Below are 13,366 nucleotides of genomic sequence, written 5' to 3' on the forward strand. Positions count from 1 at the left end.
TTTGAGCACTGGCGTTACTCGGGTAGTCTTGAGGGCAGCAGAAACCAGGCCTGGCTGAAACCAGGGATGAGAGCATGCATAATGGAAGGAGCAAGGTCAGAAGCACAGAGACAGATGAGATTTGTTGGCCAGGGGTCCATGGGGCACGTGGCAGCAGTTGATTTCAGCAATAGGCTGGAGACAACAGTAATGGAAAGAGAAGGAAAAGAGAGCAGGAGGGGCAATCTCCTGTCCTTGTAGGCCCTTGTCTCCATGTCGAGTAGCCATACTGTGACGGTGTAAACAGACGGTGTTGCCATTGACGTCTTAAGTAAGGAACATGGCTCATTTGCATACCTCTGACAATTGGTTAGATACAATCTCTCAGTAACAGTCCGTGATGGTAAATCACATCTAAAACCATCACTGGCCAGTAAAATAACCAGGCAGTAGTTTTATAAATCACGTGTTAAATACTGCCAGGTCATTTTATAATGGCCGGAAATTACAGCCATCTTTTATGAATATGGCCCAGCGACTTTTATTTTAGCATTTTTCACTTACAAATGTATTTTTTTTTCATGATGTGACAAAGATTTGAAATGACCAAACAGTGGACATACTGCAGGTTTGAATTGTATTTCATCAGGCAATAAATGTTAACTGTCCTTCTTGATTCTTTATCGTGCCTGTGTGCTGTGCTCTACCTTTGAATTTTAGACATGCCTAATTGTAAAAGTAATCTATCTACCAAATGTTAAAAATACTCCCTCTGGAAAAATGGCCCCTCAGGGCCGGCTTCAGGTTTTTGTGGGCCCCAGGCAATGGATCCCCGCCTTCACTCCCAAATCAAAAATATTTTTCTATCAAAAAGGTTTTCATAATCAGTAGTCCCTTGCTAAACCGGACATGTCTGGGGACATGAGTTGTCCAATTTAAAAAATAAAAATAAATAATTTTGTAAGAAATACAGTAGTAAAATCATATGAATCCCTATAGCACACTTTCTTTTTACTGTAGCCTAACAGTAACACAAAATAAATCATGCTGCTGCATTTTACACATTACTGTACAGTGTGAAAATAGTAAAAAATTATTTTTAATTGAAACTAAATGATTGTGGCACATTTTCTTTTTTTACTGTAGCCTACTTAGTACACAATTAACAGAAAACAGAACACACACTCTACAGAAATAATCATTTTTAAATTTACATAAAAAACTTTGTGCTTATTGTAGTTTTTTTAGATTTGCTTTTTTTTGTAGTCTTTTCCTTCTGTTTTTTGACATCCAGACTTGTGTTTCTTTTTATTTGGAGGTTCCAGAGGTTTGGCAGGTTTCATTTTTGAAGGTTTAAAATGATTAATTATTTCTTAGCAGACACCCTTATCCAGGGCGACTTACAATTGTTACAAGCTATCACATTATTTTTACATACAATTACATTATTTATTTTACACACAATTACCCATTTATACAGTTAGGTTTTTACTGGACCAATCAAGGTAAAGTACCTTGCTCAAGGGTACAGCAGCAGTGTCCCCCTGCTGACATTGTATTGTATAATTATAACAGGTGTTTAGGCGTTATGATAAAATGCTTATCAAATGAAAGTCTTGTCTGTTGGAAAGTAAATGTGCTCATTTGTATAATTGTATGTCAAGATCAGCCAATAGCTTTTGGCTTTACGAAGACCTGGAGAGGACGGAAGCTAATAGGGAGTGAGAAGAGGCAGGACACAAGCAGGAAAAGAGAAAAGAAAAAAGGGGATCTGAAAAGTTTCACTGCACAGCACGCATACAGTTTAGTTTAGTGAAAACTAAATGTGTCTAGCCCTAAAGGCTGCTTGGGTAGGATAGCTGGCACAGAAATAGTACATTTTACTCATATTTGCAATTTCATTTCTGTATGTGTGTGGGCCCCACTCTGGCCCACTTTTACCTTAACGATAACTTTACGGTCCCTTGGCGTTGACTCGGCAGAATCTGGTAGTTCTGTTATATTTTTGCAGACTTTTGATGTAAAGCTGACAGAACACATATCTGAAATTTCTGAAGTGCTTATGTGTTTTTTTTTTTATAGATTGTTTGTTAAACTACCAGAAACTGTGTATTGTGGTCTTTGTTGTATTAATTAGTGGCTAATGTTAACTAAATGCGTGTATTTAACTTGTTATTATTGAATTATCTTATATTAACTGTACTGTAGGGTAGCAATACAATACATTTATTCAAAAAATGCATTTAATATGTGTAATTTTACTTACAAATGGACAGAAAAAAAAATACATGTATTTAAAACTGCCTTTATACATAAGTGAACCCTTTTACCAACTGGACAATCAGGCCTCAAATTTGGACGTAATTTTAATCAGTTATTACAAAGTAACTAGCCTTCTGAACTTCAAATTACTGAATAATTTGACCTTTGAGATACCTGAAGGACGTCATAGGTCAGGTGTATTTCCTGTCTGCATTTCATTTTAAATTATGATGACCACACTAAAGTTGAACAGAACCTAATCGAACGACTTATTAAAAGATGTATATTTCCCAAAGCATTTCGTTTATTTGAGTCCTTATTGTCATATTCTACTACCCCAGCCTTTCAGTTTCACCTCTTCATTATGAAGCGTGTATAGACAGTGGGCTACAGTGTTCGCTCCAGTTGGAGAAAAAAAGCGGCTTCCAAAACAGCGAAATCATCCGAACAATTTTCTTAACAATCACTGCACTTTAAAAAGTTTTACATTTTGAAAACCAAAATACTATCCAAAAAACGGGAACGGATGGCAATAACAGTACGCGGGAGTGGAACTACAAGTCCCACCAGCGTCATATAAAAGTGGCTGAGGGCCAACACGGACCGGGTGTAAACACTACACTGCGTAGCAACACGGTACACGCTATGCTTTTCCAGCTGCGTACTTTGAATACACAGCGATAGCGAGAGACAGAGAAGCCAGTCACCGTCTTTTCTAATATAGACAAAAACAGTAAACAGACTGCGAAGCGGTTACAGTCACGTACTTCCTACTTGACAGGCCACTGCCAAAGCAAGCAGGCGGGAATATATTTGTTTAACGATGTGAAATGCATTGACAACGACTATTACTTCCAAAGTATCAGAAAACAACCGCCCTAACCCCGATACAGAACCCAAATCAACCTTCACTTTTTTTTTTTTTTTTTAGAAATAATAGGAGGATCGTGTGGGTGGGAAATGAAGATTGACCTCTGTGGGAACCAATCACCGTAGAGAAATACAGTTTCCTGGCGTCAAATTTCAGAGCTCAGTGACACGCTTCTCAACCGACCTTGATGTCACGTGATATAGAATTGATAGACAGACACCAATACCAATAAGACTCCGTCTTTTCTCTAGCTTGGTCAATCTGATTGGCAAAAGGCTGGAGGATGGGCGGGGTTATTCGTGGAATGGTTCGCTGTGGGATAGGTTGTAAGAAAGTTAATGGCTGGGGGGAAAGGGTTTCTTCTCTCGTCTCGCTTCAGGAGAGTTTCGGGAATTTCTGAAGTAAAAATATAATAAATAAAAAAAGAATACAAACCCGGAAAAAGTTAAATACAATATTACGTCTGTTAAACTACACATTATATAGGGAAGTATGCAGAATGCAGTAGCCGGGACGGCAATGCTGACGGACGGCTTCGAGGACGAGATTGACTCGGTGACTCCGCGCTCCCCTGCGGTAGGGATGGGGGTTGGAGCTGCACCAGGAGCCGGGCTCGGCGGCCTAGGGATTGGTGTCGGAGGAAAGAAAGTACGTTTGTTCGGAGAGGCTGGCGGGCCTGGTTCGGACAGACTGGATTTCAAACTAGCTGCGGCCGCAGTGCTCTCGTCTGGCCCGGGATCCGGCAGCGACGAGGACGAGGTATCTGAGGTAAGCTATACAGCTCCTTTAACCCACTCCCTTCCCCTCAGTAAAGTTACATTAAAACACAACCTATATTTATCACAGAACGCGCGCTACCTTTACATTGACACACACTCGGTTCTCCTTTGGAATAATGCAGATGGGGCAATCAAATAAAATACATCCTAAAGCTTAAACGTGTGATTTATGGCCGGTAGTTCCACGGCGGCCTAGTAAGAATGGTAGTAGTAGTATTGCACAAACCTCAAGTTTTTTTTTTATATATATAATGCGTAGTTGTAGTAAAAATAATAGATCCGTTTTATAATAATAGATAGTGGTGCAATTACGTCATTGCATAAACAAATGCGTACGCAGGTTGTAAAAGCTATCTGGTTTATGTTAATATAGCACATAGAACGAAATACGATCGTGTAATGTTAAAGACAGATTATAGAGACAGGCTTGCTGAGCCAATACATTTTCTGCACATGAAAGCTTTTTATTACCCGAACTGTACATATTTAGCGGCCTGCTGTTTACAGTAAGGCCTGCTAGTTTTCACAGAATTTAATGCTAACATGCACTTGTTGTAAACTTAATATGGAAGGTATTTACCCCACTTCAGTTTGGTATATTTTACTACAGAAGTGCATTTTTTCAGGAGTAGTTGGGAGATTTAGCACATTGACCATATTTTAATTAGGAGATTTTCATTTGTACAAAATAATTTTGGGGGGGAATCTGCGTCGTTGCCACTACTGTCATGTGTCAAGCTATTAACAAGGCGGTCTGTCAAATTCAATGCAGACTTTTAGATCAGGGTCTGCAGTGCACGTTTAGTAAGCAGATACTTTTCATTCCTGCACGTTGATAACTATTTAAACATCATTTGAATCAAACCGGGGTGTGATTATACAATACCACGGACCCTCCGAAAAAAACCAACAACAAAGCACCCCAGTTTTTGAGGTTTTACAACAACTTCCGTAATTTCCATTTGATTGCGGTTTATCTCTATGCAGGTCTGTTTTAAACCACTTCAGGTTCGGGTTCATGTGGATATTCGTAGTTTGACAATTTTTTTGTTTTATTTGTTTATTTTTTTTAGTAATATAATAATCAAATACATAGAATAGTTACCCCATACTGCCACTCTTCTCTTTAAGTCCCCCTGTTTAAACTATGTGAACTTTGTGAGATGTTGCTCGCTTTACACGTGTGTAGTACAGTACTGCACCGTATTGACAGCCCATCCCACCCAAGCACCAATAAATACTGAAGTGTGCCTCAAAGGGCTGATTGATATCTCACCAGGAGACTAGATTTAACGCCATATGAACATAATGAGAAGGTGACATTTTATATTAATGGAGGAAAGAAAGGCTAAGAAACTGAGTGAAAATACTGTCAAAAGTTTGAAGTAGAAAGTGCCTAATATTAGAGGATTTATTTTAATTGGGTGAAAATGAACACTACATATGCTCATAATACGCACAGCTGTCAGTCAAAGTGTACATTACACTGTGTCCTGATCTGCACTGTACACCGTTTTATATTCATGATCATTCATTTTAATGAATTAAAATATGTGAGCGCTATCACGCTTGTCCATACAAGATTTTACTTTTAAAATAATTTATTTAGTCAAAATGAGATGTTTCCAAACAGTTTGCATGCAAATAAATAAATAAAGTAATTGCACTCTACCAGTAAGGATGTATTCTTTTCATATTAATACATTAAGTAATGGTCTCTCTAATAGAAAAGTGTGCTGCAATAGTTGATGTCTTGAATTTATTGGAATGTCAGATGTGGGGTGGGTTTAGATCTGTTTAGTTGTGACAGCTGGAGGGGGCATGACAGCTCAATTAATCTCTGGCTATTGATCCACTAAAATACATTTCGTAGGGTTTTTGTTGCTCTGTGTTTGTGCAAATTCAAAAAGGACTCGGAGAAGCCCTCAAGGTGGAATGGTTGCAAGTGTTCCCTCTGGACAGCTGAGCAGTTTTTGTTTGCAATGAAAACCTGAGCACAAGGATTAGGCAGACGCTGTGCCAGGCCTTTTAGCATATCGAGCATGTTCAGCAGTCATTGTGCATTCTGGGAGATGTAGTTGATGGATGAAAGGAGTCTTGGGTTTTACAGTTCTGGAAACATGGTCACAGAACTATAACACCCACAGACCAGTGCTTTGCATTCCTTTCATACACATTCCAGAAGAGTGCTGTCTGCCATTAGCTTTTGCTGTGTGTGTTGTTTCTTTAGGATTTACTGATAATTTAAACACGGTTCTAATGGGAAAGCACATGCAATAATACAGTGCTCGCATAGGAAACTGTTTTCAAAAGGTTTTGCCAGTACCCAGTTGTGAGTTTATTAAACAAACATTAAAGCCTGCCATACATTTGCAAATATTTTCTGGATTTATATCTAATATTTTGTACTGTGGTAGTATCCTATTATCTTCAGATTAAAAAATAAATCCAAACACTGCCCTTTTTAGCACTGGGAAAATGACTGTCTCTGAGTGTTCTTAAATCATTTATAAGCGTGCTTGACCAAACATTCAGTTCTGTGCTGAATTACTACCTACAATAATGAATGTACTCAAGTACACACACAGACTTCACTAAAGTGGGAGAACCGCTTCAGCAAGTAAAGTAGAATCTGCCAGAACTGACGGATGCTGAATCTACTAGATTGGATACTAATGAGAGCATAAAAAATACAAAGTTATTTTAGTGCAAAAAAAAATGGTCAAAACTAATTTTTTCGCTATTCTGTAACTTAACTACCGCATGGATTACTGCGGTCACTTGTTGTATGCATGTATAAAAACATGTTATTCTATGACCCGAGGCATCTTGCAATACTTCCTGAAAGTTTTGTTGAAAAATATTGATGTTTGGGCAAATTACAAGACATTGTTTCACCTGAGTGATTTTGTGATTTTTATTTATTAAACTAATTTGCAGCTGACTGCCTTTATATCTCTTGAAATTAATCATCAAATCTATTTTTAGTAGTAGAGACTTAAATATTTTTTTAGTTCAGGACACTGGAGGAACTATACAAAATCTCTTTCCACTCTAAGTAAAAAAAACAAAAAAAAAACAACAAATTCAGATATTTTTCCATTTGGGGCTCCCGAGTGGCGCATCCAGTAAAGGCGCTCCGCGAAATGTGCAGGATGTGCCCTATAGTCTGGATGTCGCGAGTTCGAGTCCAGGCTGTTCTTTTGCCGACCGAGGATGGGAGCTTCCAGCGGGCGGCGCTCAATTGGCCGAGCACCGCCCGGGGGGAGGGAGGGTTAGGTCGACCAGGGTGTCCATGGCTCACCGCGCACCAGCGACCCCTGTAGTCTGGCCAGGCGCCTGCGGGCTTGCCTGTAAGCTCCCCGAGAGCTGCGTTGTCCCCCGGCACTGTAGCTCTTGGGTGGCTGCATGATGAGTCCGCAGTGTGAAAAAAAGAAAGCGGTCGACTGACGGCACACGCTTCGGAGGACAGCGTGTGTTCGTCTTCGCCCTCCTGAGTCAGCGCAGGGGTGGTAGCAGTGAGCTGAGCATAATAAAATAATTGGCCATTCCAAATTGGGAGAAAATAATAAAAAAAATAATTGGCAACAACTAAATTTATAAAAAAAAAGGGGGTTTTCCATTTTATTTTTTTTGTTATTCATTAGATATTGGGGTTTCATAAAGATAGTGTTTTGTTTCCTTCTGTTACTTGAAGGACCCTACAACACTCACTGAAAGTTGTTGAATTTTTTTTTTAAATATTGGCAAAATACAAGACATTAACCTGAGTGATTTTATGAATTTAGAGCCTTTTTTTTAATTTAGTAGTTGCCAATTTGAAATATCCAATTGTATTTTAGGCTCAGCTCACCACTACCACCCCTGTGACTCGGGAGCTGCGAAAACGAACACACGCTGTCCTCCGAAACGTGTGCCATCAGCTGACCACTTCTTTTCACTTTGTAGGCCCGTCATGTAGCCAACCCAGAGCTACAGTGTCGGAAGACAACGCAGCTCTGGACAGCTTACAGGCAAGCCCGCAGGTGCCTGTCCAGTCTACAGGTGTCGCTAGTCCGCTGTGAGCCGAGGACACCCTGGCGGAAGCAGCAATCTTGTTTGGTTATGTCTGTGGTGAAGGGACTATGCGTATTGTCCAGATCCGCCTCCATTTTTTTTTTCCGGCTTATCTCGGCCTCTGAAAGCTTTTCTTGGCGTTTTCCGGAGAAAACACGACTAGGGATTGAGAACCGGACGTCAGTTTTCTGCCAACAATGACTCGTCTAATTGTCTTGCCATCTTGAATTGAGTTTTTGTAGAGTGGAAACTTTTATTGTGTTCATATCATTTCTGTACATAAACGTAAATATACAGCAGTGGGCAGCAGTGTGGAGTAGTGGCTAGGGCTCTGGACTCTTGACCGGAGGGTTGTGGGTTCAATCCTAGTTGGGGGACACTGCTGCTGTACTTTACCTAGATTGCTCCAGTAAAAATCCAACTGTATAAATGGGTAATTGTATGTGAAATCTTGTAACAATTGTAAGTCTCCCTGGATAAGGGTGTCTGCTAAGAAATAAATAATAATACACACAATACTTTGTTATCAAAGCAGTATTTTTCAGACAGCAAAAACTGAATAAATAGTGCTAACAATACATTTTGTAATAACATATACAGTAGTCTCCGACTAAGAGAACACCCCTCGGTAAGCAAGCAAATTGTTTTTATAGCCGAAGTCAGGGTTCTCCCCAGGAATTCTGTACAGCCGGGCAACAGAACATTATATCCGGGAGCACTTAACAGAAAAATAAACTTGCCTTACCTTAAATATATAGTACGACAAAGAATTTGAATAATGTGTTGTCTTTCGTTGACTATATCTGGTTGAGCTTTTTTGTTCTACATTTTCTTTTTCATTACTGTTTTTTATTATGGTAAATTACATTGCTTATTTATGCACTCTACGATTTGCCTGGGGAAATATAACGTAGGGTTATTGGAGTTCACAAAAAAAAAACAGGTAACCTTTTCATTTCCTTTTTAGCTTAATTATTGAACTTGGCCTATTGCTTTATTTAAATCATTTTCTTTAAGTTTTCAGAGCATTTTGTTAATGCACGTCTATTTTAGTTTTTCCCTGTTCTACATTTTTTTTAATGCAACTGTTCAGTTTAAGCGTTTTAACACACCATCATAACTGTTGCATGAAACCAGAGTGTAATAATCCAGCACCTCTGCACTTCAGCATTTGTATGTCGGCTGATAAATGTTCCGCTGATATCCCATCACGCCTTTCTTCTTAAAGGCGTACAGCCTCTATACAGTGCCTTGCGAAAGTATTCGGCCCCCTTGAACTTTGCGACCTTTTGCCACATTTCAGGCTTCAAACATAAAGATATGAAACTGTAATTTTTTGTGAAGAATCAACAACAAGTGGGACACAATCATGAAGTGGAACGAAATTTATTGGATATTTCAAACTTTTTTAACAAATAAAAAACTGAAAAATTGGGCGTGCAAAATTATTCAGCCCCCTTAAGTTGATACTTTGTAGCGCCACCTTTTGCTGCGATTACAGCTGTAAGTCGCTTGGGGTATGTCTCTATCAGTTTTGCACATCGAGAGACTGCAATTTTTGCCCATTCCTCCTTGCAAAACAGCTCGAGCTCAGTGAGGTTGGATGGAGAGCATTTGTGAACAGCAGTTTTCAGTTCTTTCCACAGATTCTCGATTGGATTCAGGTCTGGACTTTGACTTGGCCATTCTAACACCTGGATATGTTTATTTGTGAACCATTCCATTGTAGATTTTGCTTTATGTTTTGGATCATTGTCTTGTTGGAAGACAAATCTCCGTCCCAGTCTCAGGTCTTTTGCAGACTCCATCAGGTTTTCTTCCAGAATGGTCCTGTATTTGGCTCCATCCATCTTCCCATCAATTTTAACCATCTTCCCTGTCCCTGCTGAAGAAAAGCAGGCCCAAACCATGATGCTGCCACCACCATGTTTGACAGTGGGGATGGTGTGTTCAGGGTGATGAGCTGTGTTGCTTTTACGCCAAACATAACGTTTTGCATTGTTGCCAAAAAGTTCGATTTTGGTTTCATCTGACCAGAGCACCTTCTTCCACATGTTTGGTGTGTCTCCCAGGTGGCTTGTGGCAAACTGTAAACGACACTTTTTATGGATATCTTTAAGAAATGGCTTTCTTCTTGCCACTCTTCCATAAAGGCCAGATTTGTGCAGTATACGACTGATTGTTGTCCTATGGACAGAGTCTCCCACCTCAGCTGTAGATCTCTGCAGTTCATCCAGAGTAATCATGGGCCTCTTGGCTGCATCTCTGATCAGTCTTCTCCTTGTATGAGCTGAAAGTTTAGAGGGACGGCCAGGTCTTGGTAGATTTGCAGTGGTCTGATACTCCTTCCATTTCAATATTATCGCTTGCACAGTGCTCCTTGGGATGTTTAAAGCTTGGGAAATCTTTTTGTATCCAAATCCGGCTTTAAACTTCTCCACAACAGTATCTCGGACCTGCCTGGTGTGTTCCTTGTTCTTCATGATGCTCTCTGCGCTTTAAACGGACCTCTGAGACTATCACAGTGCAGGTGCATTTATACGGAGACTTGATTACTCACAGGTGGATTCTATTTATCATCATTAGTCATTTAGGTCAACATTGGATCATTCAGAGATCCTCACTGAACTTCTGGAGAGAGTTTGCTGCACTGAAAGTAAAGGGGCTGAATAATTTTGCACGCCCAATTTTTCAGTTTTTTATTTGTTAAAAAAGTTTGAAATATCCAATAAATTTCATTCCACTTCATGATTGTGTCCCACTTGTTGTTGATTCTTCACAAAAAATTACAGTTTCATATCTTTATGTTTGAAGCCTGAAATGTGGCAAAAGGTCGCAAAGTTCAAGGGGGCCAAATACTTTCGCAAGGCACTGTATATGAACCCCCCGATATCTGTCACAAGCACCTGGGTACATATTGTTAAAATAACACAAAAAAAGGAATACACTTTTTTTTTGTGCATATGTATAGCTATTATGTACTAAATATCACCTTACAGTACAATAATACGACAAAAAATGGACTGAATGATAATACCTGAAAATAATCTTTAATATTTTTTTAATAAAGTAGCCGGCGCAAATATAGTATTAGGCGGTGGATTGCGCTGATCACCGGTTTATTTTGACCCCCTGCATTCATTGTCACTATTTTTGCTTTGAAAATAATTGGTTATTTTTTTAGCAGTCATTTTTAACGTTTTAGCCTCTTGAAGTGCTTAACACAGAAAACCCGCCCCTTCAACTCTGTGATTGGTTAAATGTTGTGTCAAGACGTGAGACAGCTGTCATGTGGTACCAAGAGTTTTTTTTTTATTTTTTCACACCCAGAAATGCGCAGCTGATCTAGTCTGCTGGAAGCGCAATCAATCCTTATTGTTATAGACACAGTAGCATCTGCAAGGCGGGCGGATCGGGCTGAAAAGGCCTGGGGAGAACCCTGGAAGTGTTCTCCAGACACAATATGAATCAATAAATAAATACATATGTATTACTTGTTATGACACACGTGCATCACTATTTGGGTTCAAAAATAAATTGGCAAGAGCTGTATATGAAGATTTCAAGGGGGGTTACAGTGGAATACGATCTGTGTTTGGAATGTGAAACTGTTCAGCAGCTGAGAACTGGAAAGCATTTTTTGAAACGCTGTTTCTTTTTTTTTTGTAAACAAGTTAACAGTTTTTGTAGACGCGTTACAAGAAATGTTATTTTATTTCGCTGATAATCATAATCGTGATAATTTACAGCCGATAATCGATAACAGAAAATTGCATTATTGTCCAGCACTACTGGATATGTATATCTCAAGCGGCATCAATTATGTGTACATAAACAATGTGTAATAATGGGATAACTCTTCTATATAATATAAATATTTTTATTTTCTCCCAATTTGGAATGTCCAGTTATGTTTTTTCTCCTCACCGCAGTGAGTCTCACCCAGCACAGACGTTCTGAGGGTGTGTGAGCAACCCCTGATCTCGCAAGCCTAAAGCCAGAATCTCTTTTATGGTGAGCAATCCAGAGCAGAGGTGGGCAGGCTACCGATCCCGGAGAACAGAGATCAGCCCTGCCTCTTATTCACTCTGAATGTGCTTGGTGTCTGACCAGTAGGGTTCGCTGTTGCACGATGAGAAGCAATCCCTGCCAGTTTCCCACCCTCCACCCCAGGAGCATCAGAGCCAATGTGACGCTCCCCCTCGGGGGCACCCAGCAAAGTTCGGCCTCTTTGCGCAGCCTGGACACGAACTGGTGTCGTCCAAGCTGTGTAACTCATCCTGCGCTCCCAGCGGCAGCACTTTAACTGGATGAGCCTGGGGACCCCTATAACATATATTTAAACTACATGTTAACGTTTTATTCCATGTATATAGATTACATGTACGATTACTAGGACTTTTAATCAAATATTAACGAGTAGTTATGGTGACGTCACCAGTAAATCATGCAAATTAGTACTATCGAGGGTTGGAACCTTCTTTGATAATGTGTTCTGAACCTTCGAAGGTCAAAATGTACCCTTCGTTACAGCCCTAATTCTGGGAGATGTAGTTGGTGAAAGTTTTAGGGGAGGCGGGAGGGGAGGCAGACAAGCTGTGCAGCAAAATTACTCTGCATTATGCATACAATTTCTATTAAATGCATATTTCATATTTAACGCATAAACAGCAGGTACACTGCTTATCTGGACAGCTGTGTGTGTGTATTGCTATCTCTATCTCTCTTTTATTGTACTGATTTTTATGAAGACTGTATTAATCAAAATACAATAGGGACTAAAAAGGCTGACTTTGCTGATGGCACTACCAAGATAACATTTTAAAAACTAAAGGTCCAGGAAGTTTGAATACAGTATTAATAATTATTAACCACGTAATCAACAATCTTTAAACAAGTACCCATAAGATTGTTTATTTTTTGGGGGAAAAAATGTAAATACAATAAAACAGCAAAACCGGGACAATTTTACTGTTTCTGTCTGAGACCCAAAATTATGGGACAATCGCACTTCTCAGGTAACCATAGTACAAAGTATTAATGTTATGGTACTCAAATATTTTTTTTTTCTTAGTTTTTATTAAAGTTTGGCCAGTTTTTTAACAATAAAAAACTAACACTAAAAGCCACAAACAGACTGTTTTCTGTCTAAAAGAACGAAGAACATAAATGAATTTCAACATGCAACCGTACACAGGTGTTCGAGAAAGGGGCACAACTCAGTATAGTCTTCAGTCTGCTCCGATCCAAGACGTACTTGGGTCTGTGTTTTCCAGTGCTCTACAGATAGAACTTCAACACAGAGTTTGAGCCTGCCAACATCCTGAAGCAGCTGTATTGCCTGCATGATTTAAAAAAAAAAAAAAAAAAAATCTGCGTTAGTGCTACCTGTTAGATGGACAGATGCGTGTCCCGGGGA

At 39.5% G+C, this 13,366-nt stretch overlaps 1 protein-coding gene across 8 annotated transcripts in view; it reads left to right on the forward strand.

The window, feature by feature from the left end:
* Positions 1 to 3,411: 3,411 nt before the first annotated feature.
* LOC117973789 (ankyrin repeat and KH domain-containing protein 1-like) overlaps positions 3,412 to 13,366 on the forward strand; it is a 79,018-nt gene continuing 69,063 nt past the window's right edge. For 4 of the 8 annotated variants that reach the window (XM_058996031.1, XM_058996037.1, XM_058996032.1 and 1 more), the window contains exon 1: positions 3,413 to 3,880. In XM_058996031.1, coding sequence (XP_058852014.1) covers positions 3,605 to 3,880 — 276 coding nt within the window. In that variant the 5' untranslated portion in view covers positions 3,413 to 3,604. Of the gene's footprint in view, positions 3,881 to 13,366 lie in introns of all 8 variants that reach the window. The other 4 variants (XM_058996035.1, XM_058996036.1, XM_058996033.1 and 1 more) reach the window with 2 other exon arrangements.

Source organism: Acipenser ruthenus, chromosome 22, assembly GCF_902713425.1.
Source record: "Acipenser ruthenus chromosome 22, fAciRut3.2 maternal haplotype, whole genome shotgun sequence".
Taxonomy (NCBI): domain Eukaryota; kingdom Metazoa; phylum Chordata; class Actinopteri; order Acipenseriformes; family Acipenseridae; genus Acipenser; species Acipenser ruthenus.